Below are 27,960 nucleotides of genomic sequence, written 5' to 3' on the forward strand. Positions count from 1 at the left end.
CAGGGCCCTGAGACCCTGGACTCCTCAGAATAGGAGAGATTTTCGTCTCTAATGACTTAATTACCCATTTGAGAGATGGATACGTTAGATTGTGTGGAGCCAGTTTCAATGACAGATACTTGGTGGTATTTGCCAACTAGTGCTTGTTATTTAGAGAACAAATGACTTGTTTTTCTTTGCTTTCATAAAAACCTAGTTAAAAACTACATTAGAGAGTGCAACATTAAGACTGCACGTTTTAGCACTCAAAAAAAAGTCAGGAAATGCAGAAGGCTCAGAACATAACTCTGCCTGTTTATGCAATACAAATGATTATATGATGTCTGTTTATACAATATAAAGTTAGATATATACAAGAATCTAAAATTGCAGAAAATATTTCATTGATTAGCATTATAGTATATTATTTGTTATGTAATGAATGATAACTTAGAAAAAAACCTTTTAATCAAAATTTAATTTATTTCTGAAAGACATGCTCTGGTCCATCCCCTAGTTACAGGGATCCAGGCAGGAAGTAACAGGTGAAATTCTATAGTATGTTGTACAAGAGGTCAGAATATATGATCATAAATAATGATCCGCTCTGGCCTTAAAAATCTATGAAGGGAGTCAAACAGATTTTCTTTTTTAGGTCATAAATTTCATAAAACAGAGAATTACAGGTATTATAACTGACAGAGAAATATTTCTAACAATTCTGCTCAACAAACACATTCATAAAAATATACATTAAGAAAAATATTCTTCTCTTTTGGAGCTAGAAAGCTTCTCAACTGAACAATAACTGATTCTTAAATCCTATAGAGTGATTTTCTTAGAGTGGATGAAGCAAGCAAATAATTTCATGTAAAGCAATTTTAATACTACTATTACTACTATTTCAGGTTACTTATGCACATCAAATACATCAAATAGAAATAGACGCATGCCCACTAGAACCAGCTTAGATACAGAATATTAATGGTCAAGTACTTTTTTTTTTTTTTTTTTTTTTTAAACAGAGCAAGAGTGGCAGTTTGCACAATTAGGGTACATCTGCACAGCAACGTTAATTTTAAAATAACAGTCTACAGAGCAAGCAGTTATAATGTCAAAATACTGTCAAGCTGAAGGACTTCTTACTTCGACTTTTGTAATCCTCATTGTATGAGGAGTAAGGGAAGTTGGAGGAAGAGTGCTCTATTTCGAAATAAGTGCTGTGCAGATGTTCTCAATTTTGAAATAAGCTATTTCAGAATAAGATACGCAATTGATGTAGCTCAATTTAAGTAGCTTATTTCGAGTTAAGCCCTGCTGTGTAGATACACCATTATAGTATTGCTGCCGATTCCATGTGGACTCTACTTTTCCCTTGTACTATCACCAATTTTTAAAGCAAAACATGATATGAGAGACTTGGACACTGTGACAGAGACTACTAAAGCAAAGGACGTTGTGTTTTTCATCTTCAAGAGAAAATAATTGACTCAGTAAGTTGCATTTCCTAGCATTTCCGAGTTTGTGTCCAAATTAAAGTGATATAAAACACAGGGGTTTTTTTGTGTTCAATTTTTTCATTAGGATAACTCATCTGGGTATTTGTGACATCAAATAGCCAATCGGATACTGACATAAATTGAGGAAAGCTGGAGAAATACCACTACAAATCCTTGATATTTTCAATATGACCCCATTGTGAGCATCATACACTATAACCAACTACAAAAAAAAAAAAACTTACAAGTTTTCTCTAGAGTTTTTCTTCTACTCTGGGGCGGGGGGGGGGGGAGGAACTTAATGAGTCTGACTACAATAAGAAAAAAAGTATGGTATCAATGTGCTTTAATGAATATGTGTATACAGCACAGTATGCAAATCGAAGCAAAATGTCAGTTTCATAGTCTTCGTTTCCTTTTACTTACCATTCCTTCCTAATTTACTTTTATGTTCCATATAAGACCAGAAAAAACATGAGAATAAATTGAATATTAAAGAATATTTCTTGCAGCATTAATTGTTTGTCATTGTAATGGTGTTAGATTTTAGTAACTGATGAGGTATAAACTAGTTAGCTTTTCAATGTTGAACGCTGTTAGTTTTAAAAGACCAACCATTTAAAGTCTGTTATTGGATCAATTTGCAGAACTCCATCATTCCTTTATACTGATGATGCAACTGTCTTGTCTCCATCGTCATGTTCAGGATACAAATACAATGTGCCCTGAAATGAATCTGCTCTTTGAGGTGGCTGCACACTATTTCTATTATTCAGTCTTTCTGAAGGTTCTGGAGAACTCTCCCTCCATCTTGGACTTGCCTGCTGTTGAGACATTTCCCACACAGAAGGGCATGGGGAGCTAAAATTCAGAGTGGCTCTTGAGAGGTAGTTCTCTTGAAGACCCTCTTCTTGGAGGCACCTGTTTGAAAGCACTTCTTTTTCTTTGGAGTTACGCCATTTCATCCTTCGGTTCTGAAACCAAATTTTCACCTGTTGCCAAGTTAATAGGAGATTATTGTTGTTTTCTTAAAATAATTTTTACCTGAATACCTTTTTTCTTTAAATCCCTTCAATTTGAAACTCCCCTCTCTGGGCTTGACTTAAGTCAAGTTCAGCATAGTTCCATGGAAATCAGCAAAGCTATGCCAACTAACACCAGCTGAGAATCCAGCCTATTATTATTAATAATAATAATAATAATAATAATCAGTCCAAACATTCTCCTCCCCTTACCAGCAGAGACAAGGTGAGGATTCAGCTCAGCAGACTTGTCAAGTGGTAGCCAAGGAGATAACAGCTTACTACAGCGTTATCTCCTTAAGCCCACAAGAATTCCTAGTGTAAATAAAGGCTCTTACTTCCCACAACAATGTAAATCCTTTCATTTACAAGACATCAGCATAGCTAGAGGAGCTATGGCTCTTACACCCACAAAAGAAGCTGAGCATGGCTAGCTGCAGTAATGAAGCGATTGACAGGGGTGTACTAGCCCAAAGGCAGAGTGGTGACATTGTCTGGATGATTGAAGGCTCCAGGGATCTCCTAGGATTCACCTGGCTCTCATGCAGTTTTTGGAATGAAATCCTCTTCCCTGTCCTTATGTGGTAAAATCTCATCTCCAAAGACTACAGTCGATTTGTAGTTTGACACGAGTCTCTCCTGTCTTTTAGATAGGAAAAGTCAAAAGAAAGTAGGAAGGAAATGATTGCAATATACAGAATGAGAATATGCACTGCAAAGATTTTAGAAAGCTCACTGCAGTGTGATTGTACATTGTCAGCAAGAAAAGAAAGTTTGTCCATTGGAAATTACTATTCTGCTTTAGCTAGTAGATTGGAAAGGGTCTCAGTCTGTGCATTCTCCATTGTTTATGGTTGAAGTGTTCAAGTTAAAAATTACAATAATGTACAGCGCTCCACCAGCACTTCTATCCTTTGCAGCCCACCAATTAGGTGACTATGGGAAGATAGGAAATGTGTTGGGAATGTTACTCTTCTTATTCCCTTTCTGTCATTCTCCCATTCCTGCAGCTTCCCCTCTCCCTGCCCATTACTTCCATGTAATGAATGAAAGTGTGCCAATCACAGGTGTTCTCTTCCTGTCCCCATCTTTTGTTTGTCTCTTTTAGACTGAAAGCCCTCCAGGGCAGATGCTATCACTTTAACTATATTTGTACAGAGATCAAAGCCCTGGGATCCCAAACCTGACAGGCATCATAATCTTACTACATGAGTATGGTATATACAACTATACAGATATTAAACAGTGGGACAAATCCTGAAGTCCTATACTGAGCCAGATCATACTCTCATATGGAAAAACCCATTGAAAGTAGCCAAATAAGAGAGGTGGGAACTTCCAGTAAGGTCACCTCATGGAATTTCCATTCTTAATGCTTCTCTCAACCCCATATGTCTCCCTCTGCCTAGAGCCAGGATCAGCTCTATAGGGAAGGTTGCTGCTTCCACTGTCCCATCTCCCTTGATGGCATGAGTCCAGTAAAGTTGCATTGCTATCAGCATACTTTCCCGGTGGCTACTCAGTAACAGGTGAAAAAACAGAGAAAGGTAAAAGAGCTCTGAGTGTGGATTTCTATGCTGACATTGTGGGAGAAAAATCAAACAACTCCAATTGTGTTAAAGAGGGGAAACTGGAGGAAATCAAAACTCTCTAAAAGAAAACTGCTGTAAGAGTTAAAAGTTTTCCAGGTCTCTCTCTCTCTCTAATCAAGACCCTTACAATGCCTCCTATCTCAACTTCATGGAGACTCATAGTCTGTCACAATTTGCCTTGTAGACTCCTCACTGAGGTTATCATGTGCCTTTGTACTGTAAAACTTACTTCTAGCACTTCTGGTGTGAATAGAAACATCTCAGAATACTTCTGCTGAGACTTTGATATGTTAAAGAAAACAAATCAACAACTAAACTGTCTGAACATACTGTATAAAGGATCCCTGAAACTGTCTCTTAGGGCTGCTGCTGCTCTCACTCTAGTAGCTGTCAGCCTGCCTGCATGCATAATAAAGTTTTCCTTCTAGATTTCTCTCTTGCCTCACTGCTTTGACCTCCAGCCTCGGACCTTTCTGGGGACTCTTTACCCCAGGGGAGTGAGATTTCCCCAACAACATCTAAAAGCAAAGCAGAAGACAGTGCCCTCCCACCAATCCCTGCAGAGTTTTGTGCATGCAGAGTGAGGTTCCCTCTAAGCTGCGTGGCAGCATGGCCACGCAGCTGCTTAACGAGCCTGCCGAAGGGCTCAAAGTTGCCACACATGCAGCTGCCTGGCTGGGAGAGGGGCACATCTCCCTTAGCTACAGCAGCAGCTCCCTGCTGGGGACAGAGCAGCGAGTTTCTCCCAGCTGACAGGGGCTCTCTCTCAGCCAGGCAGCTCCATGCATGGCAGCCCTGCGCCTTTGGGCAGCACACAAGGGCACCATTTCAAGCATATGAGGGGGCAGCAGCTGTGTAATTAGGGACACGACTAGCTTTTCATTCCATTCCCTAGAAGCTAAGAGAGTGAGGGGAAATGAGCAAAGGTGCTTGCATTCCATGCATACCTCTCACACCTGGCAAGCACTTTCCCCTCACTCCCTGAGCATCCGGAGAACAGGATGAAAAGCTAGCCACCCTCCCGGAGTGCATGGCTGCTGCCCCAATTATGTGCTGGAAATGGCACCTTTGCTCATTAAGCAGTTGTGCTGCTGTGCAGCTTAGAGTGAACCTTAATGCAGAGCCAAAAAGTGTCCATGAGTTAGGAGAATGGGGATAGAGGCTGTTAGCGTTCAGAAGTGATTTTTCTCTATCTTTGCATGGAAATGGAGATATCAACTTTTGAATGCAGATCACTATAGGATTGGATTCTCTTTTATACATTCTTTAAAATGGTCATTGACTTTAATGAGACTTTGTTGAAGTGAAGACTATAGGACTGGCCCTGGGCTGTTAATACCCCCCTTCAGCAAAGATATTTGGAAAGTTTTTGTTTCAAAGACAGAACTATGAAATATTGTTATGATTATTAATTACTTGTCTGATAGTAGCACCTAGGAGCCCTAAATCATGTACCGGAACCCCATTTTGCTAAGTGCTGTACAGTGTCCGCACATCCCGCCATACCTGTGACTCTTTCAGACCCAGGTTATTTGCGAGTTTCTTTCTGTCTGTTTTGCTGATATATTTTTGTTTCTGAAACATCTTCTCCAAAGCTCTTCTCTGGTCTTCAGAAAAGACAGCTCTTCTTAAAATTCCTCTCCGGGCTTTAGAGTTGGAGTCCTGGGTCAACAGTGGCAGAATGCTTTCCTCTCCTAGAGGAAATGGAAGATAGTATGATACTAAGTATAACATATATCAGAGGAATATGAAGCATTATACTTTACCCTATCTATACTTCTATCTGACCTCTATCTCACTTTTGAGTTGTTGGTGTTACAAATGTGTCAGAATTATTCTGTCATGTTCAAGACACATTAGATTCTACACAGGATGCAGAGATATAGCTCTCATCAACTTCAGGTTAATGCTGGGATCTAGATGTGTTATAGATGGCCAAGATTCTACTTTTTGGAGTGGGGAAAAAGCATAAATGCATGAGTCTATGTAGATGGTTGAGTATAAATCTCTTTTTACTGTGAAATCCAGATAATGTCAGAGAGAAACATCTATACTTTTCCTTACAAAATATGATTAGGGTCAGCAAATTGCAGTGAGTTTTTCATGGGTACTCATTGTGCCCCTTCCCTGTATAAAATGCATAATGAGGTAAGAATGGTTTACATAATCATTTCAAATAATCTAAGTAAGCCATACTACGTATATATAGTGTAATGACAGGGCTTTCATGGTAAACTTTTCCTTAGAAAATTATTTGCCATTCACATCTTGACTATTCTGGAAAGGCTTTTTGGAGTACTCAAAGGATTAGAAATAAGACTAAATGGAATACATTTAACAGCTGTCAGCAAACCCTGTCTGGCTGTTTATTCTAGGCTCAGTCACACCACTTTGGTCTGTGCTCTGAAGGTACCTACTGCTCGTTCATTGGAACACTCACATCATCCTTTCATCAGCCCGAGAGAAAGAATAATAAAGCTCAGAGCTGTATCAATTTTTCCTTCCCCCCACATCTCCAAAGATCCATTTTTACATGGGAATCCATAAAGCAGCTGCTGGCCAGGAGTGCTCTGGCAGTGCACCGAACTCCAAAGAGCAGGGCTCGGGGAAGGTTTCAGAGGCCTGCACTGATCCCAAATGTTACATGTGGTTTCTGGGCAAGGGCAAGCATACTCCATAACCACTATATGACACTGTACCCTCATATTTTTATGGAAATGTATTTTAAATATGAATATGCATAACTCAAATATGCTTTATGCAAAATGGGGCAAGTAACCTATCACTCAAGAGATTGTAACCCCTGAATATGTATATACTTTTGTGTGCATATATCATTTGTGCATGTGAAGTTAGAAATATAAAGTGTAAACCCATTTATTCATCTAGGCTGCTACTAAAAGTCATTAATGGTACTTACAGAACTTAATGGCCTAATGCTCAAGACAAGGATTTGTGAATAAGCTTGTTTTTCCTGCAAGCCTAAACTATGGTTGGTCCTAGAAAGACATGTGACCATGCCATCGGTGCTGGAATTCATCAAAATAATTTCAAGATTTAACATTTTTCCAACAACAAAAATTTGACAAAACAATCAATGAAATTGTATCCCTTCTTCTGACAATTTTTATAATGTCAGCAGTTAAAAAAAAATATCATAAAATTTTTCACAAAAAAGTTCTTATTGAAATATTAATCAAATTCTGTTGCAGCTTTCACTAATCAACAATTGTGAATATACTAATCTTTAACTTTTACATATTATACTTACATGCTGCTCATGTCCTTAACGCAAATAAGTTTTGTTTTTCTTTATTTACATCATTATCCTGGTGTGGGATTGGGAATGAAGGATTCAGTATGCAGGCTGCCCTGGGGAGGGGGGGGGGGACAACCCTAGCCCTCTATCACTGCAGCAGTTTGGGGCCATGAGAAACATTTGTCCATAGCCACTGCAACGACAGAGGACACAGCTGGGGGAGAGGTGCATGTTGCCAGGCTGGGGGGGCAGGCGGGGGAGACAGACAAATTCATAAACAGACAAACTCTCTAAAATATATAGTAGATAGCTGTCCCTTTCCCTTGTTGGTCCAATGGGGTATAGCTGTCCTGATCCCCTGTGGTCATTCTGCAGTATAATTGTCCCTCCTACCAGACCCCTCCCTTTCCATTTTATGAGAAAACTGGATTCCACATATATCCCATTATCCTAGCATAACCAAACCTTGACCTTGCTTTAAGTTATGATGAAGCAGCAGCTGCATACCAAATTTGGAGGTCCTAGTTCTTACCATTTAGGAGTTCTTGAATGGACAGACTCACAGATGGGTGGACAAACAGATGCACATTTCTAAAATATATAGTAAGATGTGTGTGTCATAGGCAGATACACTCACACCTATATGTCCCCATTGTATATATATCACAATTTATTAGATATTTCTGCGATATACATCTGAGCGGTTTTAAAATTAAATATTAGTATGTATAAAGTTACAGCTTGATACAGTTACATTTCAACTTTAAAACTGATATTTCAGACACAGACATCAGAATTTACCGGATACTTTTGTTATGTTTATGTACGTAATGGGACATAGTAGGATTCTGTTCAGACTCAAATATGCTGACTATGGCACACAAATCCCAGCTATTCATGGAAAATTTCTACACAGTGCATACATAACCAACACCAGGCAGATTTGAACCTGGGATCTCTGGAGCTGAGTACAGGAGCCTCTACTCTCTGAGCTAAAAGCCAGCTGGCTCCCAGCCCATGCTGTAGAGGTCTCTTGGTCTTAACTGTTGCTGTGGGCTAGGTGCCACTGCATGGTAACCACACTAGGTGTGTGGGTTACACATAGAACTATCTAAAATCCCATTCTGCTGTTTGGAGCTTCTTGGAGGCAAGAACCTCATGTACATCAACATGTGGCCTCTCATATATTACATCTTCCTGATCAAGGATGACGTTCATTGCCTCCCCCTTTTCCTTCTCTGGTAAGGGTAAGCAGCAGGGAAATACAGCCTTAAAGCTGTGGTCACCTCATACGTGGCTACAGTACGAGGGAAAGAGTTAAGTCTAAACTGCAGTTCCTGACCAGTCCTTAAAGCCTTCAATGAAACAGGTGGAAGGGAAATCTCCTATCATCCCTACAATTGCTACATGTGAAGAAGAAAATGTTTTAGTCAATAAGGCTGGTCCACACCTCACCTCCCTTGCTCAGCTCCAAAACAGAATTATCAGCTAAGGACAGGTTATCAGATTATGTGACCCCTTTATCAGTCTCTCAGCAAGGAAGTAAAATTGTAGTCACTTACCTGTCTGCTGGGCATGGCATTTAAATGCTTGAACTCAGTGTTATAGTGGCAGTTTCTTAGGTAAGTGACTGTTTTAATATCAATATTAGAATTATATAGCAGGGAATAGCCCACCCAATTTGGGAAGAAATCTCTCTGACTCTGTAAGCCACAGTAGTGGGTGTAGTCTAAATGCCTAGCTAAACAAAAACTAACAGTGAACGTAACCAGAGAAAAGCACTAGTGAAAAGTGGAGCCAGCCACTTTTAGATTTTAAAGCTAACATTTTTAGGGAGATGAACATTCAGATAAGAAGGTGGTCTAGAAATTTTGTTTTTAATTGTTCTATATTAAACAATATAAACATGCAAAAACTGTATCCATAAAAACCAACCCTATGATCTTGTGGATGGAGTGAATACGCTAACCGTACAAATGAAACCCACCAAATGTACACTGTCTATTTTTCTGATACTAGGGGGCATGAGCTCACCCACACAGCACAACAGTTATGTCAAAATGAATTAAGCGAAGCAAGTCTGCAGTCTGTCCTGCTGAACACACACTGAAAGGTTTAATACCATGTTGACATAAATGCTAATATGGTACCAAATGTTTAGCATGGGGTTTTTTGTTTGTTTTTTTTTTAAAGTCTTTCCTTCGTAGGCTAGTATATGGTGATAAATGTCTTCTTAATCTGTGGAACAATCTTAATTTGCCTTCATGGCAGAGACCACCTTGAAGGAGTGAGTAAAAGCTTTAGTCATGGTTTCCATTTTTTCATGTGAATTCAATACATTCTAGTTAAATGGACAATTAATAGGTCACTTCCAAAATAGTAGTGTATCAGTCCTGGTTAATAAACAATCCCCACAGTTGATAATGGGCCCTATGTATTCAGCAAGTCCCTGTATACACTCAGCTCATCCACTAAATCCCTTTTCAGGTAGACAGGGTTATATGGGAAGATGAGCTAGAATGAGTCTATAAAAGTCAGTTTCATTCACTGCTTTATTTTTCAGTCAAGTGCTTTAAATGCTGTCCAGAAATTCTCTTGGAATGTGAGACAGGAGAAAAGACTGGAACATAGAGCATTGCTTTATGACCATACAAAAGGGCAACTGACCCTTGCCCAGGCCTTTTCAATATGAAATGGTTCCTAAAGTTCATCTGCACAGTGAAAAATTGTGGTGAGGTCGCGTGTGGATGCGTAAAGTGAAAGTGGTGATTGGTCATGGTGCTGTCAGCCATTGTGATCTAGCCTGGGCCATGTAAAATGCTCTGTGGGAAAGTGTCAACTCCCTAAAGAGGTGCTCAGAAACTTGCAGCTCATTAAACTGCCAGCATTTGCTGCCTCACTTGTCAGGAATCATTGGACTTAGCAACTGCCCTTCAGAAACATTCATAAAACACATGCACATAGTCAGCAGTGGTTTGAATTTTACTGTGATAAAAATATATGGTCCAGAATGCATTAATTGCAATTTCTATTTGGATTGACATACCATGCTGTATTTTATAATCAATTCTGAGGAACTAAGACATGTATGTTCAGCTTTTCTTCCTGAGTCATGAACATCCAAACTCTTTAATAATCTCATAATATGATACACAATAAACCTCAAAAATGAAGGTTAAATTTGGACTCTGATTAAGTGGAAATACATAACTAAGCTTCCATCCCAAATGTATAAATACAAGGACCAAATCATCTTCCGGTTATAACATTATAATCTAAAACAAAATTAAATGGATAGAAGTGTTTGTGTGCTATGATCAGAATAGTTGGGTTTTGAGGATTTTTTTTAAATAAAGGTAATATTTCCTGAATCATAATTTATGCCAAGCAGACATTAATATGCAGTGTCCATTTTATGATCTTTCAGTTCTTTTCTTTTCCTGTTTGCAAATACATATTGATACAGTTTTTTAAAAGTGTTATTGACTCTGAAAGGATCTTTTCTAGAAAACTGAAAACAAGAAGTGTTCCTTGATTAGCTGCCTGCACATCCAAATGCCATTAGAAATTTCTCACAATTGCTCAGTGTACTTAAGTTTGATAAATCTTTGGAAACAGTCTGAATAGGATCGCTGTGATTTTACTGAGGAATTAGCTGCTACCATTGCATCACCAATTAGTTTTCCAGGACACATTAAGTCCTGCTGCTTTGGTTTACAGAATAACTCAAGCATTACTGATGAAGCATAAAAACTTACTTGGAAAAGCAGTGGGGGATACAGGGTGCTGACAGGACCCACCGCAGAATGCTGAGTAGAATGGTGAGGCTCGGAGAAAAAAATGTTTGGAAAGAACTGCAAATAAAGCATAGATCTAATTGATTATCTACCAAACATAAGTGATATTTACAAAAACCATTTTCAAAAAGTCAGCATCTTAAGTCCTGCCTCACAAACTCGGCTTCCCTTTTCTTAAACAGAGATTTTTAATAGAAAAAAAGATGATCAGCCAAGTAATCTTTAGGAAACTTTATCAAAGGTCGTTTTAATTAATGTATTGCTTAAATTATGACATAATGAACAACCACAGTACATTTATCACAAGACTGCAATCCCAAGGATTCAATATTTATTTGTTCTGGTGATATGCATCCTAAGTAATATATTTGAACACAATGGTCAAAATTCATAGCTAAGTGAAATTCGATCAAAAAGTTATTTTATTAAACTTTTCTACGTATTGGGGAAGTACACCTTTAAAAAACAGAACTGACAGGTTCTGCCTGGCAATGAGTATCTTATTTACAGGTCAGGGTTTTTTTTACTTTTACTCACATGGAGTAAGGAAATCAATAAAGTAGCTTTTATGAAAATGCCTATAAAATGGAATCTGGATAAACCAATTAAGTTCTATAGAATTATTCTAAAACTACAAAGCCTGATTCTGCCATTCTTCTGTTCAATAGTATCTCATACACAAATAATCCCATTTATTTATAAAGAACTCTCAGAGGAAGAGTCTATTAAATACAGCTAAGAGTTGCAGAACTGGGCTCAGAATTTGATATCACTATGGGTTTTTTAAGATTAGCCTACAGAATTTTGTGTTAATTTCTACAGAATGCAAAGAACACACACACACCACACCTACAAAAAAAAAATCACATCGGCTACATCTACATTACGAATTTTCTCAGCAAAAAATATGCTAATGATGCTAATGAAGGACTCATCTGCATGAGTCATGATATCATTTGCATATTTTCTGCCGATCCGTTTTTGCGTTAGGGTTTTTGCTCAAAAACAAGCAATGTGGACATTTTCTTTTTGCGCAAAACCCCCTTTTTCTGCAAGATCGGTAAACCTCCATTTTGGGGCATAAGGATCTTGTGGGAAAAGGGGCTTTTGCGCAAAAAGAAAACATCCACACTGCTTGTTTCTGCGTAAAAACGGATCCTCAAAAAATATACAAATGAGATCGTGACTCATGCAAATTAGTCCCTCATTAGCATATTTCTTGCAGAGAAAACTCTTAGAAAAGACGTAGCCATTCTGTAGTAAATTTTATAGGGCATTTCCATAAGTATCATTTTTTCTAAGCATACTCTTGATTATATTTATATTTTTGCCAGCAGCAATTAGCTTCATCTTTCCTTTTTTCTTCCATGATGAAGGCAAACATGTTTCAATTTAAAATAAATATACATATATATTTTCAACGTTTGATTTGTAATGTAACAACCACATCAGTTGCTTGGTTTATTTTATGAGGGTAAGCCTCTATTTTCTGTGTTGTAATCTGTCCAATTCTACAGTGTAACATCTGAATAAAAATATTTTGTAATAAACTGCTTATTTTTTAAAAAAATCACGATATTCTTTTCTATAAGCCGTAAATAATCAGAATTAAAGATAGACAAATGTAAGTTTTTAATCAATCTCCCTCATTTATATGATTTTAAATTTTTCTTTTATATTGTTTTTAAAAATGAGCCCTCAAAATTAGGCTTGAATCCATATTCATACACGATCAAAGCAGCTTGATTTTCAAATGTGCTGTGCACTTCCCATTGTAATCAAATGTGATCTTTGAAACCTAACTTTAAGAACTCATTTGTTTACATCTTGGCCTTTACATTAAATTTATCTTACCTTAAAGACCCCTATTGTAAATTTATTCTCTTTTGATTATACAGAAACAAAGATGTTAATTGATTTGTAGCTGCAACTGTTCATCAGTACTTTGGAATACCAGGTGCAATACAACTCAATACAGGCAGTCCCCGGGTTACGTACAAGATAGGGACTGTAGGTTTGTTCTTGAGTTGAATTTGTATGTAAGTCGGAACTGGTACATATTGTATGGGAAACTCTAGCCAAACATTTCTCCAGAGCTCAGTTTTATTCTCCCACACCTCACTTCCCTCAGTCCTTTATTCTCAAGCTGAGGTGTCTGCTGAGAAAAACCACTCCGCATCTCCCTGTTCTGCTGGGGGGAGGGGAGCGCTAGCTTCACGTCTCCCTGGTCTGCTGGGGGGAAGCAGCTAGTGCGGGGTTGCCTCACCCCGTTTGTAAGTAGGGATCCGATGTAAGTCGGATCCAAGTAACCCGGGGACTTCCTGTACACTAACAAAACTGATCATAAGCTGGGCTTTGGGGGAACTTACAAACAGACAGGATCATCATTGGAGAAAGTTATAGTAAGCAGTTTAAAGGACATAAAAAATACAGAGCCAAAACTTGTCCAGCTTATTCATCCAAAGTGTCCCACTGGCATCACAACGACTTTAGGTACAGGGCATCAATAAAATTTCTGGAGCAAGTAAGATGGGCACATTTGGTAGCAATTTCAGAATCACAGAAAACTGAGATGGAAAATATCTATTGGATTATACTGTCAGTATAATTAAGGCTTGTCCCTTCCAGTGCACATGCTAAGGTTTTGCCCAGTGTAGCTTTCACAGTTGCAAGTGAGGGGATTCACTGCTTTCCTTGAGAGAATTACTACAGCCAAACAGGTCTTTCTATTACAGACTATTCCCTGTCAATCAGCCTAAATTATGTATTTCGGAATCACAGTCTGTTAGTCATCACTATATCCTATGTACCACACTTCCTCGATGTTTCAATCATTGAAATATCTAATCTGTGAGGTGTTAATCAGACCCTTCCTGCCTTTGGTCATCCTATATCAATTTAGGTTTTTTTTTATCTTTGCAAGTCATTTCCCTGTTGTCCTCTCATCTTTTTTGTTGCTCAGCATTGAATTTCCTCCAATTTCTTAAAATGTTCTTGATGACATTCTCTCTATGACCTTAAAACATGCATATTGCTGCAGAGAGATTTTAACTCCAGACTTCAAAGAGAAGCTTCAGAATTGTCATTCATGCTTAAATTTGACACTTTATGTATAGGTCTCAACAAAGATGCTAATTATCTCACCCATTACAAAGATAGCTTCCCCAATTATCACCCCTAATGTCATTACCTCACAGACACTAACCTTCCCCCCCCCCCCCCACCCTCACTCTGTTCTAAAATTTGATTTGTCAATTTTATATGTGTTCACTTTTTTTTTTATTGTATCACTTTGGTATAAATGGTCGTGCCAATTTTCTTCCACAAATTGATCTGAGGAAGTGGGTCTGGCCCACAAAAGCTCATCACCTAATAAACCATCTTGTTAGTCTTTAAAGTGCTACATAGTTTTGTCTTTTGTTTTAGCTAGACCAGACTAACACGGCTGCATCTCTATCACTTGAAATACTGTATTATACTCTAGTTACCTGGATATACCACAATTGACTATATCATCGCATCCAAAGGGGGGGATAGCATATTACAACGTATAGAGTTCTTTCCAGTCATTAAACCTTTATGCTTCTATGCATGACTTGTACCCATAAAAGGCCAGCTCCTGCTCCTATTAAAGTCACTATTAAAATTCCCATTTACTTTAATGAGAGCAGCATCAGAATCCAAAGCCTACAGCAAAATCTGGGATTCTGCCATAATGCAAAAAGCAAAGATCTTTAAGGGCCTGCTCTCATGTCCAGCAGAGTCAGTGGGAATCTTTCCTTTGATTTCAGTGGTCTTTTGATCAGACCCCCAAACGCTCTGCTGTATTTGTAACGCACCTAGAAATAAGATGCAGATGATATCTTTCCATTGATCTGTGAAACAAGTGGCTTCTGAGGCAGGAATTTTAGATTAATATATTCCAGACCTTATGGGATAAATAACAGACTTGAGTTTCTTAGATGTATAGCCAATGATCATTAAACATCTTTAATATCTTTCAGCTATACAAGGTATCTACATGCAAATTCTTAGAGACACTGGATCAGATTTTCAAAAGATGTATACCAGTGTAGTTTAGTGTTTCTCAAAGTGGCCCCTGAAACCACTTTGAGAAAGCTGCTAACTGGCAGCGCTGGTGTGTTTATTTACCGGCAGCATGACCATGGAGCCTTGCGGATCCCATTGACTCCAGTTTGCTGTTTGCAGACAAGGGGAGCTGCAGGAAGGATTTTATTTCCTCGTCATAAACAAAATGATAAACCAAATTCATTTTCAACCAAACATTTTAAAGTCCTTAAATAAGGCTGAAAGCAGCTACAAAGCTGGTTGGTTGCTAGGAAACCGGGGGGGGGGGGGCACACAGAGAAGGGGTTTGATAGCCAGAACTAAGCACATGGTAGCCATAAAGCTTCTTATGTATAGCCCCATTTGTGAATTAAATATATAAGCACTATACAGGTTTGGTCACATAAATCATGAAAATCAAAAGTCAGACTAAGCAATACATTTTACTGACCTGATTACAAAAGGAAGAGCTCAACAAATTATTTTATGTACTTTTTTCTTGAAAGTCACACTACCTGGTCCTAAAACTTAGAGGATTTAGTATATGAATTGATGATAGATTCTTGTTATACTGTATCAGGCTGGTTAATACAAAATATACTTAATAATACCTATTTATATTCAGCCTTATAAATCCAAAGCATTTTACAAATACTCAACAGTTAAGTTGAAATATACTGTACACATAACTGAACCTCAGAATTCAGCAAACTGCAATACTTAGCACTGAGACACTGACATCCTAAAATGCAATACTGAGATACTGACATCTGCAATACTGAGATACTGACATCCTAAAATGTTCTCCAAATTCGAAAACAAAATAGTTCTAAAGATGAAAATTCTGCCATGCTAGAAAGTCATGTCTATAACGCAGATAAAATCCCAAAGCACAGTCCTTTGTATAGTTAAGTTCTTAAGTACATCATGTGAAATGAGCTTAGACAGAATCATCATATTCTAAAGTGACTCGTTTTCAAGGGGCTTCAGGGAGGGGTATTTTTTTTTAACTGAGCAGTTTTAAACATACTAGGAAGTATTCTAGGCCCCATTTGTACAATTTACTGTGTTGCATCTATGTGGAGACCTATTACTTTCAACTGCAACACTGAGGCTCTCCTTTCTGCAGGAGTAAAGACTAAGACAAACTTATTTGAAAACATACTTTTCCAAAATATTAGACCTGAATGAATAATGTGTCTGACAAATTTAGCCTCTTTTACTACCCATGGAGTAAATACTAAAAACAATTGTGATTTCCTCATATTTATTCATTCTTCAGAATAATAAAAACTCATTTTCAGAAAACAAAATTTAACTCTATAGAATAATCATAAAAGTTATCTGCAAATATCCAATATCCAGGGGGACTGATTAATTATGACTAGCCAAACAAGTCACATGGTGTTTCTGTTCAGAGACTGGAAAAATGTTTAAATGTAAGACCATGACTGCATATATACTATGGTCATCAGCAGGGATCGTTACCAAGACTTTTAAAAACAAAATCACAAGGTTTTCCCTCTTGACCTAAATGTGATCTTCCTATCTGAGAGACAGTAACAGATTGAAGAGTTGCTGAGCTCTGCCACCAGAGGGAAGCACAATCACATGCTCTTGGCTAATGTATTGTGCAAGCTCTTCTGATGCATCTATTATTGCAAGTTTACAGTTGGGTTCTGTAATACAGGCAGTCCCCGCACTTACGAACGGGGCCCTCTCCCTGGTCTCCAGCAGACCAGGGAGAGGAAGCAAAGCGGCGGAACACGCGGGCAGCGGGCAGCCCAGACGCGTCTGGGCTGTCCGCTGCCCGCGTGCTCCGGGGCTTTGCTCTGCTTTGCTCCCCCTGGGGGACGGGGAGCAAAGCAGAGCAAAGCCGCGGAGCACGCAGGCAGCGGACAGCCCAGACGCGTCTGGGCTGCCCGCTGCCCGTGTGTTCCGCCGCTTTGCTCCCCGTGCCCTTGGTCTGTAGACCAGGGGGACGGGGAGCAAAGCAGAGCAAAGCCGCGGAGCCCGAGGGCAGCAGGACAGCCACGGCGCGTCTGGGCTGCCCGCTGCCCCCGTGCTCCGCGGCTTTGCTCCGGGCGGCTGTGGTACAGCAGCTGGGGCGCTGCCGGTTGGTCCCGTAGCGCCGCTCTGGGCGCTACGGGACCAACCCGGCAGCACCCCAGCTGCTCTGCCCCAGGCGTCCCGATTCAGCCACTGCTGGTCAGTTTCAGCAGCGGCTGAATCAGGACGCCTGGGGCAGAGCAGCTTGGGTGCTGCTGGGTTGGTCCAGCGGCGGCGCTACTGGACCAACCCAGCAGCACCCAGCTGCTCTGCCCCAGGCGTCCCCAAGTCAGCCGCTGCTGAAACTGACCAGTGGCTGACTACAGGAAGATGCCTGGGGTTCTTAAGTTGAATCTGTATGTAAGTCAGAACTGGCGTCCAGATTCAGCCACTGTTGAAACTGATCAGTTTCAGCAGCGGCTGAATCTGGACGCCAGTTCCGACTTACATACAGATTCAACTTAAGAACAAACCTACAGTCCCTATCTTGTACGTAACCCGGGGACTGCCTGTATTCACATATACCTTTTCTTTCCGAGAACATTCATGCCAATAAAACCTGATGTTCAGAAGCAAACACAAAAGCAGTGCATGCATGGAAGAAGCAGATCTGTTTAAAATGTAAGCAAATACTCATTCATTCAAAGTATGTTGCAATTATTTAAAAAAATGTATTTAAAAATCCTGCATAGAAAGTGGACAGAAAATTATAACGTTTTCATTTTTATGTTATTAGTTTTCAATTGGACTTTCAAAAATTAGCCAGACACTCTAAAAAAAGATTAGTCATGGGATTGAAATGTGCAAGTAGTAAGATGATCTTTTCCCTTCAATCACAAAAATCAGGCAGGTGATAAAGTCACATCTAAGGTCAGATGACAACACTGAGGCACTTTCATTTTTGTAAAATTGTCATCTTAGGAGCTCATGCAGAATTAGGCACATGCCTCTATATAACCTTATCATGAAGACCATCTACATCTTGAAGCTTGTGATGAAAGCATACCATATGAGCACACTTTGGATAATGGTATAGCTGGCATGAATGTCACATTTGGGAACTAGAAGCAATCTGACACTCTGCAAACCTTAACACCACATGTACACTGCAAAACAATGGTAGAGTATACAGACTCATTGGTTTTGTAGCACGGGTTTAGTCAAACAGCCTCAGCAAATTCTGATGATGCCTATAAAACTAACACTTCTAACACAGTAGGGACCAATCATGTCCATTAGTTAGCTGTATTGGAGCGTGGGCAGAAGCCTCAAAGAACAGAAAACCTCCAGCTCAAGAAACAGAACAGCAGTGGCAATGATCTGTGAAGACTATTTCCACCTATTGGCTGAAATTACGGTTGCCAATAGTCCATTATAAAGGATGGCCCTTATTTATTCAGCTCTGTTCAACAAGATTGGGAATTGCTGAGTGTTGCAAAAAGGAGCAAGAAATACCACTGGTGAAAATAGGTGAGTATGGCTCAGTACTATTATTGATTATCTTAAAGATGAAGGGTGGGGCAGTAGTGCTTAGAAAACAGTCCCTTATTTTTTTTAAATGAAAAGGTGGCAACCGTAGAAGTATCTTTCCATTCCTTTTTTACACATCGATCCTGCCCTGGTTGTGGGTTTTTTTTTTAAAGCTGCCTACTTGTGGCTATGCCAGGGAATCTTTGCTGCAGATCTATTGTCTTATTGTGATGCTAGATTTCTCAGTGAGAATTTTCCTCCTGCCTACTACCCACCCACACTCTCTCTCATACACACACAGAGGCACACATGTATAACATCAAAAGAATATCCTTCATTGTATCACTATTAATGACGTCATAATAGGCAAGACAACAGAATTCAGCCATAAATGGATTGACATTTTTCTTGTATTCTACATGAAATGTCTTTGTTTAGAAATTATTCCCTGAACCCAAGTGAAATTGGGGTTATGCTGTACAATTGATTAGAGAACTTGCCTTTTGCTATAGCAGACCTGATTTAAAATTGTGCCATGGGCTACAAGTAAAGGATTTTCATCATGTGCAAATGAAATTCTAGTCCTGGGCCTCTCTTGGTCAAAAAACTTCCCAATTAAGATTAAGATGTTAAAAATAACAAAAAATTGGGTTATTTTTATTTGCCTTCTGTTTTTAAGCCTTTAAGGTTTACTTTTGCAAGCTTTTCAGTACAAACACAAGGACTAGTATTTTATATTTGTTAAAATTAAAACAGAGATACTTATCGTGACTCCAGGAACTAGGCTTTAAGAAAGACACCAAATATCACAAGACTCATATTGTATAATAGCCTAGTTTGATAATATACAGAAACTGGCATCCTGCTGACAGGAGAGCTGTGGGAATAAGGACTGCAAGATCAGGCCCCTATGCTATTTAAAACTCACTCTCCTACCCTAAGAAATAAGTGTCTGAAGATCTGATCCTAGAATCTGACCCACATACTGCAAAAGCAGCAAGAAAAGGTCCTGTATCATACAAAAATTAATGTTACCTAATATCTAATTCCCACAAAATCCTGTGTCTCCCGAGAGGATCATGGGTACAGTACTGTGAAAATCCCTAATTCTTAAGACAAGGAGTCCGAATTACCCTAGAGAGAATTTGATAGTTAAAAGCACTTGATTATTTTCTTTCTTTAATTTCGAAGAAACCTACAGTGTTCCAGGTCACTTTAAGACATATTCTGGTTGTCAGCCCATTTGGAAGAAATAAGAAATAATGTCTTTTAGTATAAATCATAAAAAGGGATATGGCTGGAAAACAATGTAATTTTAGTAAAACATTTACCAATTTCTAGATTTTAGTAGTGATATACACATTTGCCACAAGTTTCCTATATGGCCTTGGCAAGTCAGTTTCTGAGCCTCAGTCCTCCATCCATGAAAAGATGGTGCTGGCAGTCCCCTACCTTACAAATGACTTGTGAAAATAACTGCATTGAAGACAGTGAGGTATTCTGCTACTGTGGTAATAGAATTTTGTAAGTACTTTAGCTAGATTTGTGTTAGTATCTGATTTACTATATACTTGTTATAGTCTCGCATATATTTTACTGTTGGCAAAAATCCAATGGGTTCAGTATCCCAGCAAAGCTGGTAGTGCAAGTATGCCCACTGTTTTATTTATTTATTTCCTTTCAATATATATCAGCTGTGCCTATCAGTTACTCTAGGCACATTAAAAAATATAAAAGCACAAAACTCAATTTTGTTTACATTTACCAGGGCTGGCCTTACCATGAGGTGAACTGAGGCGGCCGCCTCAGGTGCCAGACACTGGGGGGGGGGGGGAAGGCGCCACTAGGACCCTGAGTGTAGAAAATTGTGTCTGCTGCTGGTTGAGTGAGGGGACATGGGGACATCATTTGAGTTCCCTGCTTCGGGTGCCAAAATGTTGTGGGGCGGCCCTGACATTTACCCTAATGAAAATGCATTGGTACCAATATATTTGCAGCCATTTTGCACTATGTAGACTACTTGAGCAATACACAGCTTTCCAAGGACTGATTTTTCAGAACTGTTGAGCAATTGCAATGTTCAAGGAAATCAATATGAGCTGTGGTCATTTGGACCTTCTGGAAAACCTGCCAAGAAGCCTCCTGAAAGCCTTCCCAACACCAAAACAAATTACAACCCATCAGCCCCTAATGTACCTCTCTGACTCTAAAAAACGCTTGGGAAAAAAATGAGTATTGCTGTACAGTATAAAGATAACCATGCCCATGCTTTGATGAACCAGTGACAGAAACAAATTCCAGAGCCAAAGAACATCTGCTCTTACCAGTCCCCTCCCATTTAAAGTAGACCCGTTAGTTTGGTCAGCAGAACCAAAATCTTAAACTTCAGCCCCTTAGAAATGGATAGTGCATAGCTATGATGAGACTCTCATGACTCCAGGAACTGGAGCTCCATTGGGTAAAACACTGCATAGTAAGCATGCCACTAGGTTCTACATCATCTGTAATTTGTAATGATTAAATGGTATAGCTCAGTGTTTCTTAAACTGTGTTCTGTGGCAGTCAGAGTTATGCCGCGGAGAAAAACAGAGTTCAAAATGGTCGCCCTTTAAGGGACAGGCGACCTTTTTTTATTTGGCTCAATAAACCCCCGCCTCTCTCTCTCTTCTCCCACCCCCACTCAACAAAAAATCCTTAGTGTTCCTCATAAAAAAAAAATTACTGCCTGGTGTTCCTCCATCTTAAAAAATTTAAGAAACATTGGTATAGCCCCACGTAACGTGCATTGAAGAAATTCATTGTTTAAAATGATGGCATGATTTTTCATAGCCTTGCACTTTGTGCTGTGTAGGGTATGTCTACACTGCGGGTTAATGTCAAGGTAAGAAACACAACTTCAGCTATGTTAATTGCGTAGCTGAAGTCAAAGTACCTTAACTCAACTTTTAGCAATGTTCACACAGCAGAAAGTCAAAGGAAAAACACTCTTCTTTCAACTTCCTTTATTCCTCATGAAGGATGGTTACAGAAGTCGGAGTAAGAAGCCTGTTATTTTGAAATCATTTTGAAATCATGGGCTTGCTGTGTAGATGTGCACTTTGTTATTTCAGCATAACATAATTTATTTTGAAATAAGCATACACTGTAGACATAGCCTCAGACTTCAGAGTGAAAAGTGGATGTCAATTTTAAACACATTAGAAAGGCAGAATTTTACACAGTTGTAAATGACTACAGTGGAGCATCAGAATCAAGCCCACACTATACAAAATAGGACACGTTTTATCTTCAATTACATCGAAACGTAAGTATTGTATTATTAGATCAGACTAATGGTTTATCTAGCCCAGCATCCTGACACCCTATAGCCAGAACCTGATGTTTCGGAGAAGGTATAAGAAACCCAGCAGTAGATGGCTATAGGATAACCTGCCTCCAGGCAACCTTCCCACATTAACTCCCAGTAGTTAGGCTGGCTTATGCTCTGTGGCATTCTTCAAAAACTCCATTTTATTATTTTAACACTTTATTATTATCACTTGCTGTGATAACTCAAGGTACTCTTGTTATTAATATAAAGTGTCTAATTCTTTTAAAAATCCTACTAATAAAAGGTAATGAGTTCCATAGGCTAATTAAGCGTGTAATTCCAGAGTTAGTGGCCATGGACATTTAAGCATCAGATTCAACAGGTAAACCATTTTTCTTTACTAGCTGTGGTGCAAGAGATCCTCAGTTGGTGTAACTGAGAGTTAAGGTTCAAACAGAAACCAGGATTTGGGATCTCACATGCTGTGAGGTTTTATAAATCAAGCCAATTTGTTCATTTGTTTTCAGTTTTTTACAGAAGTTGTGGATACTTGTTAATTTCAGAACTATAGCAAAGGTTCAATTTATTCAGCATTTCAGTTTCTAGATAGTACATTCCTTGCTCCACTAATACTTAGTCCGATTAACCTCACTGGACATTTTGGACACACAAGCAACACAGGATGAATGCAATATTTATGATACATTTCAGTTCCCCTTACTTGAAAAGTGTGTTTTTTCTTTTAAAAGACAACTGAATGCTAAGAAATTCTGCTACAGTAACTAGGTCAACATGTACATAGAGCATTTATAATTATAAAGTCATAAGAGCTCAATTTGCTTTGTCATGATCATTCTTTTTAGTTAAGACTTGGGCCAAGATTTTCATCAGGACCAACTGGTTTTGAGTTCTGAACTTGAGATAACTGAGAAGGGGTTGATATTCAAAAGGTCAGCACTTTCTGAAAATCAAGCCCTTGTAAGTGGGCTTGAATTGCATATCCAAAAACTAAGGCATCTAAATTCAGTGGTTGAAAATTTTGGCCTATGAGAATTATGCTGCTGGAATATATACCACCTCTGTGCACATTTACTATATGAAGAAAATTCTTATAAACAAACATTGTGACATTATCCAAGCTTATAGCTTTAAAATGGAAAAAAGTAAGTATCCTTACATACCACATTAGAATCAGTGATCAAAAAGAGTATACAGTATAAATCTTCTAATCAAAACACCTTTATTTTACTTCAATCCTATAGTTCTTATTGTGACAAAACTCTTGTCCTTTTTATTGCTGCAGCAACAAGAAAAAAAATGTACCTTTACTCATAAATATAGCCCTGAATCATTATGAGTTCCATTGGGATTACCCAATGAGACAAGATTCATTGCCTGAATATAGGCTGTAGAATCCAGCAGTAAATCGAAAACTGGCCTTCACGATTACTAAAGTTCAGGACACCTCTTACAAGGTAACAGCTTCTGCGTTTATACTGGTGTAATGGAGATCAGAATATCTCATTATAATATTTTATTGGCTTTTTAAAAACTTTATTGGGAATTTTGCTTGAGTAAATAAAGAAGGATTGAACCCAGCATTCCTTGTTTCAACTATAAGAGACTGATCCTTCAACCCAAGATTCCTACTGAAGTCAGTGAAAACTTTGAGCTCAAGAGGTACCCAGATTAGTTCCACTGGCATTTGGGGCATGTCTACACTACAGAGAAGATCGAAGCTGCCGCTGTCGATCTTGCAGGTTTGAATGAGCAGGTCTAGTGAAGACACGCTAATTTGAACTGACCAGAGTGCCCCTCTCAATGCTAGTAGTCCTGCTTACACAAGAAGTATGGGAAGTCAAAGGGAAAATGTTCTCCCTTCGACTTCCTGCAGCATGGACAGTGCCAAAAGTCAAGGTAAGGTATTTTGACTTCAGGTACACAATTAACATAGCTGAAGTTGTGTATCTTAATTCTTATTCCATAGTGTAGACTTACTCTTGGAGCGCTTCACCCTGCCACCTTTTAATCATCTGAGTATCCAGAACTCATGTGCATAGTCTTAATGGCCTGCTAAACAGAGCAAGGACTAATCATGCAAATATTTTCAAGACTGGGCACTAAGTAACTTTCACTTAGTTTCTAATATAGTAACTTAGAAATAGTGATGAGATATTTGAGGAATTAACCTTTTTCATTAGCATTTTTTAAATAAATTCATTTTAACATAACATTTGCACAACATCAGGTGAAAATGTGCTTCCTTTCCTCAATGGCTTTAAACTGGGTTGGTATAAAGTAAGGGGAGAAACAAGTTAATAGTTTTTAATTTGAAACATACACTTACCTGGCCCTATCCTGCTCATTTTTCATTCAAGTCAATAGAACTACAAGTAGGAGCTACTTGCAGGATTTAATTTAAAATAAAATTTAAAATTATTTTGGAGAATGTAAAAAGAATATACCAGATTTTTATTTTCAATACATATCTTTTGCAGTTATAATTTAAGATTGTACTCCAAATAATATTTTACTTTGATTTTAAATACATATTTCTTTATTTAAATATACTCCAAACCTCTGAAAATATTATATTATATTGGTCTACAAGTAGAAATGTTCTAGTGGGAATTTTAATAGATTTACACATAATTTATTATTCATTGTAATGGTTTTCTAACCCATTTTGAACACTTCTGTAACGACACAACATATACATGTATTTCTCAAATCGATTTTTAATTTTTTAAAACAATATGTACATGAAAAGTAACATACTAAAGAAACAATTTATCTGGGAAAGCTTTGTATTGTTTAAACTTGCAGTGTAGTTAAACCTAGGCATACATAAAAAACCATGACTGCCTCATACTACAGAAAAACTTTGCATGGTTCAGATTGCCGCCAAGCCATTTTACCAATTTAAGTGACAAATCTTTCAGAATATCTATTGTCTAATAAACCATAAACTAGAAGCTTTTATTTTACCTTGAAGAGACTATATTTAACGTAGTTTGCAACAAAGTTTTTGAGGTGAATTTTGACACTAATATTTTGTCAGATTCAATAAAGTTAATTGTGCCTCAATTCAATTACTTTTTTGCTACAAAAGGCCCAATCTTACATCCTTTGTTGAATCTATTGAGGTCCATAGGATTTTGGGGGTGGCCAAGGACATTAGTACTCAGACTTATCATTACTTAAGAATCTGTGGTCTTTCTTGTATTTCCTAGACTCAGAAAGTCTATCCTGTGTGTTTGTTCCTGGTTAACACTCTGAGATCATTTCAGATTGCAATCATTTAGCAGCTCTGAAAAGATCTAGGAGTATGGAAGATTTAAAGTCCTCATTATAATGTCAGGAATTGTTAGCTAAATATTTTGCCGTGGTTATTACTCCACAGGCATGTAGGACAGTAACCTTGTTTTAATCAGATGTTCTATGAGGAAATGGGTAAAATATGACAGATTAATGTTTAGTAGTCATTCTGTACTACTCTCTCTAACAAGGACCACAACAGACTTTATTTCATAAACCTTCCATTCAGAACTGATTTAAAGAACATTCTACAGAGAAAAATTTTCCTTAAGAAAATTAAAGCCCTTTGTAGTAGTATATTATGTCATATAACAGCATAATCAACCTTTTAATTTGGACACAAGGTTCTATTTTTAATCTGATTGCTGGTAGACAGTGCTGCAATGAAATCAAAATCCAAATTCCCATTGAGATTTCAGTGGGAGCAGAAGGAGCCCAATGAAAGGCTCTCAGTTTTCATAGCATCAATCCTAATTTCCCCAGAGGTATCTGAAAACACTAAAATGTTAATAAAAGAAAAAAAAAAGTTAAAATCATCTAATTGGTATAGCCACTCTGATTCCAAGATAGCAGTTTTTTTGAGGAAAGAAAAACTGTACTTGAATATCTCTCACCCCCTCTATATAAACTAGATAGATAGTAAGGTAATTTGGGGACAGAACCTACAATTACTTTTACTCAGTCAATAGAACTCTATATAAGGAATACTATTTATGTCAATATTACTAAGAGGAGGCAGGGGGAAATTTACTACAATCAATTATTGATTTTCCAAATATTGGTGCAAACGTTAATTTTTAAATGAGAGCACATTTGTTTGAGCTGTATAACTATTTACCAATACTCTGCACCTAGCCCACCTCACTCCACCAACACTTCTCTCAAGGAATAGTCTTGCAGCACTTTAGAAACTAACAAATTTGTGGATAGTATCATGAGCATTGGTGGGCACAATACATTTCTTCAAATGAATGGAGTTAAGGAGTCCAAGTTCCAAATAAATAGCAGAGAAAGAGTGGGGATGGGGGAGGGGGAGTTAGAAGAGAAGGAAAAAAGGAAATAATTGTAGAGTGTCCATGCTAAATGAACCTGATAGAGTGGATACTAAGAGCACTTAGATTGGGTACTAAGAGTGTGTAAGTGCTCTTAGTACACACTCTATCCGCTTCATTTAGGATATACATTGACACTTTTTTCCCCACTTTTTCTCCCTTTCTCCTCTCCCCTTCCATCCTCTCTCTTTCTCTGCTATTTATTGAGAACCTGGACTCCTTAACTCCATTCATCTGAAGAAGTGGGCTGTGCCCACAAAAACTGATGAGACTATCTCCATGGGGGTTTGTTTAGTCTCTAAGGTGCTGCAAGACTATTCCTTATTTTTTTTCAGGTTTTTCAGTTACAGACTAACAGGGCTACCCCCTCGGAGCCCTCTCTCAAGGTGTTTGCCACACAAGTAAATAACCAGCCCTCAACATTAGCGGTGTCCATGGAGGACAGGTCTGGGCAATTACGCAGCTGGACACAACTGAGCGAATCATCACAATTAAAGCCAAGCTTATTCCTGGGCAGGGAGGGCGAGGACTGCGGGCCCAGGGGAGCGCTGCTGGGGCACGGCAGGGTCAGGCTTTCCCGCCCCGGGAGGGAACGGAGTCTCTCACCGGCAGGGGTCCCGGCCCAGCGAGCTGCCGCGCCGCGGGGGGCTCTACCTGGCGGCTGTCGGGGCGAGGGGCGCGCGCTCACCTGTGGCTGCAGGAGGGAAGATGCCGCCGGCTCTGTCCGGAGCCCGCGCTGTCAGCCCGCTGCTGGCCGCGCCGAAGGGGGGGAGCCGGGGACAAGCCCAGCGGGCCGGGCCGGGGCCCCCCGCGGGGCTGGCAGCCTGCGCCGCCGGGCACAGCGTGAGCGGGCCGGGGAGGGGCCGGGCGGGGCTCGGCGGCGCCCCCGCCCGCAGCAAGTTCTCGATGAGGAAACTTTTGCCCAGGTTGCCGGAGCCCGGCGGCGCCGGCAGGTCGAGCAGCGCCGAGGAGCCCGCGACGCCCCAGCCCAGGGCGCTGGGCAGCATCGCGGGGCCGCGCCTCGCCCGGGGCCCGATCCGGCGGCCCCGGCTCCTGCGCTGGGGAGCCGGGGTCAGAGGCAGGCGGCCGCTGTGCGGGGCCGCGGCGCAGGGACGGGAAGGTGTGTCCGCGCGCGGCCGCAGGAGGGACCCGCAATAAAGGGCTGCGGGGGTCCAGCCCCTGACCGGCCTTCGAGCGGGGCGGGAGCGGGGCCCCTGGCACTAGCACGCAGGCCGAGCCCACCCCCGGCAGAGCCCTCCGCGCCGCCCTGCTGGGGCTTCCCTCAGCGCCGAGCTCAGCCAGCCCCTGGGAGTGGCAGCTGCGATCCCGGGCCCGTGGCAAAGTCAAAGCAACAAGCTGGCGGGGAAGCGGGTTCAGACCCCTTATGGAGCAAAGGCTGGAGGAGCTCCAGGTCATGCTTGCCCTAGAGCACTGGCAGGCTTGTTCCTACAAGAGCACGGCAGTGGGAGGGCGGGGTCACTGTTATCAAGACCAAAGTAGATTAATCACGTCCCGTGCTCCCGTTTTAAAACCAGAACCAAGCCC

General features: G+C 39.7%; 1 protein-coding gene across 1 annotated transcript; it reads right to left on the reverse strand.

The window, feature by feature from the left end:
• Nucleotides 1-294: 294 nt before the first annotated feature.
• On the reverse strand, nucleotides 295-27,785 carry DBX2 (developing brain homeobox 2). The gene is made up of 4 exons (XM_075930383.1): nucleotides 27,104-27,785; nucleotides 11,110-11,205; nucleotides 5,599-5,786; nucleotides 295-2,470 (listed from the first exon to the last, which is right to left on the reverse strand). Exons 1-4 carry the CDS (start codon nucleotides 27,420-27,422, stop codon nucleotides 2,141-2,143), a joined length of 933 nt encoding a protein of 310 aa, XP_075786498.1. The 5' UTR covers nucleotides 27,423-27,785; the 3' UTR covers nucleotides 295-2,140.
• Nucleotides 27,786-27,960: the final 175 nt, after the last annotated feature.

Source organism: Pelodiscus sinensis, chromosome 1, assembly GCF_049634645.1.
Source record: "Pelodiscus sinensis isolate JC-2024 chromosome 1, ASM4963464v1, whole genome shotgun sequence".
Taxonomy (NCBI): domain Eukaryota; kingdom Metazoa; phylum Chordata; order Testudines; family Trionychidae; genus Pelodiscus; species Pelodiscus sinensis.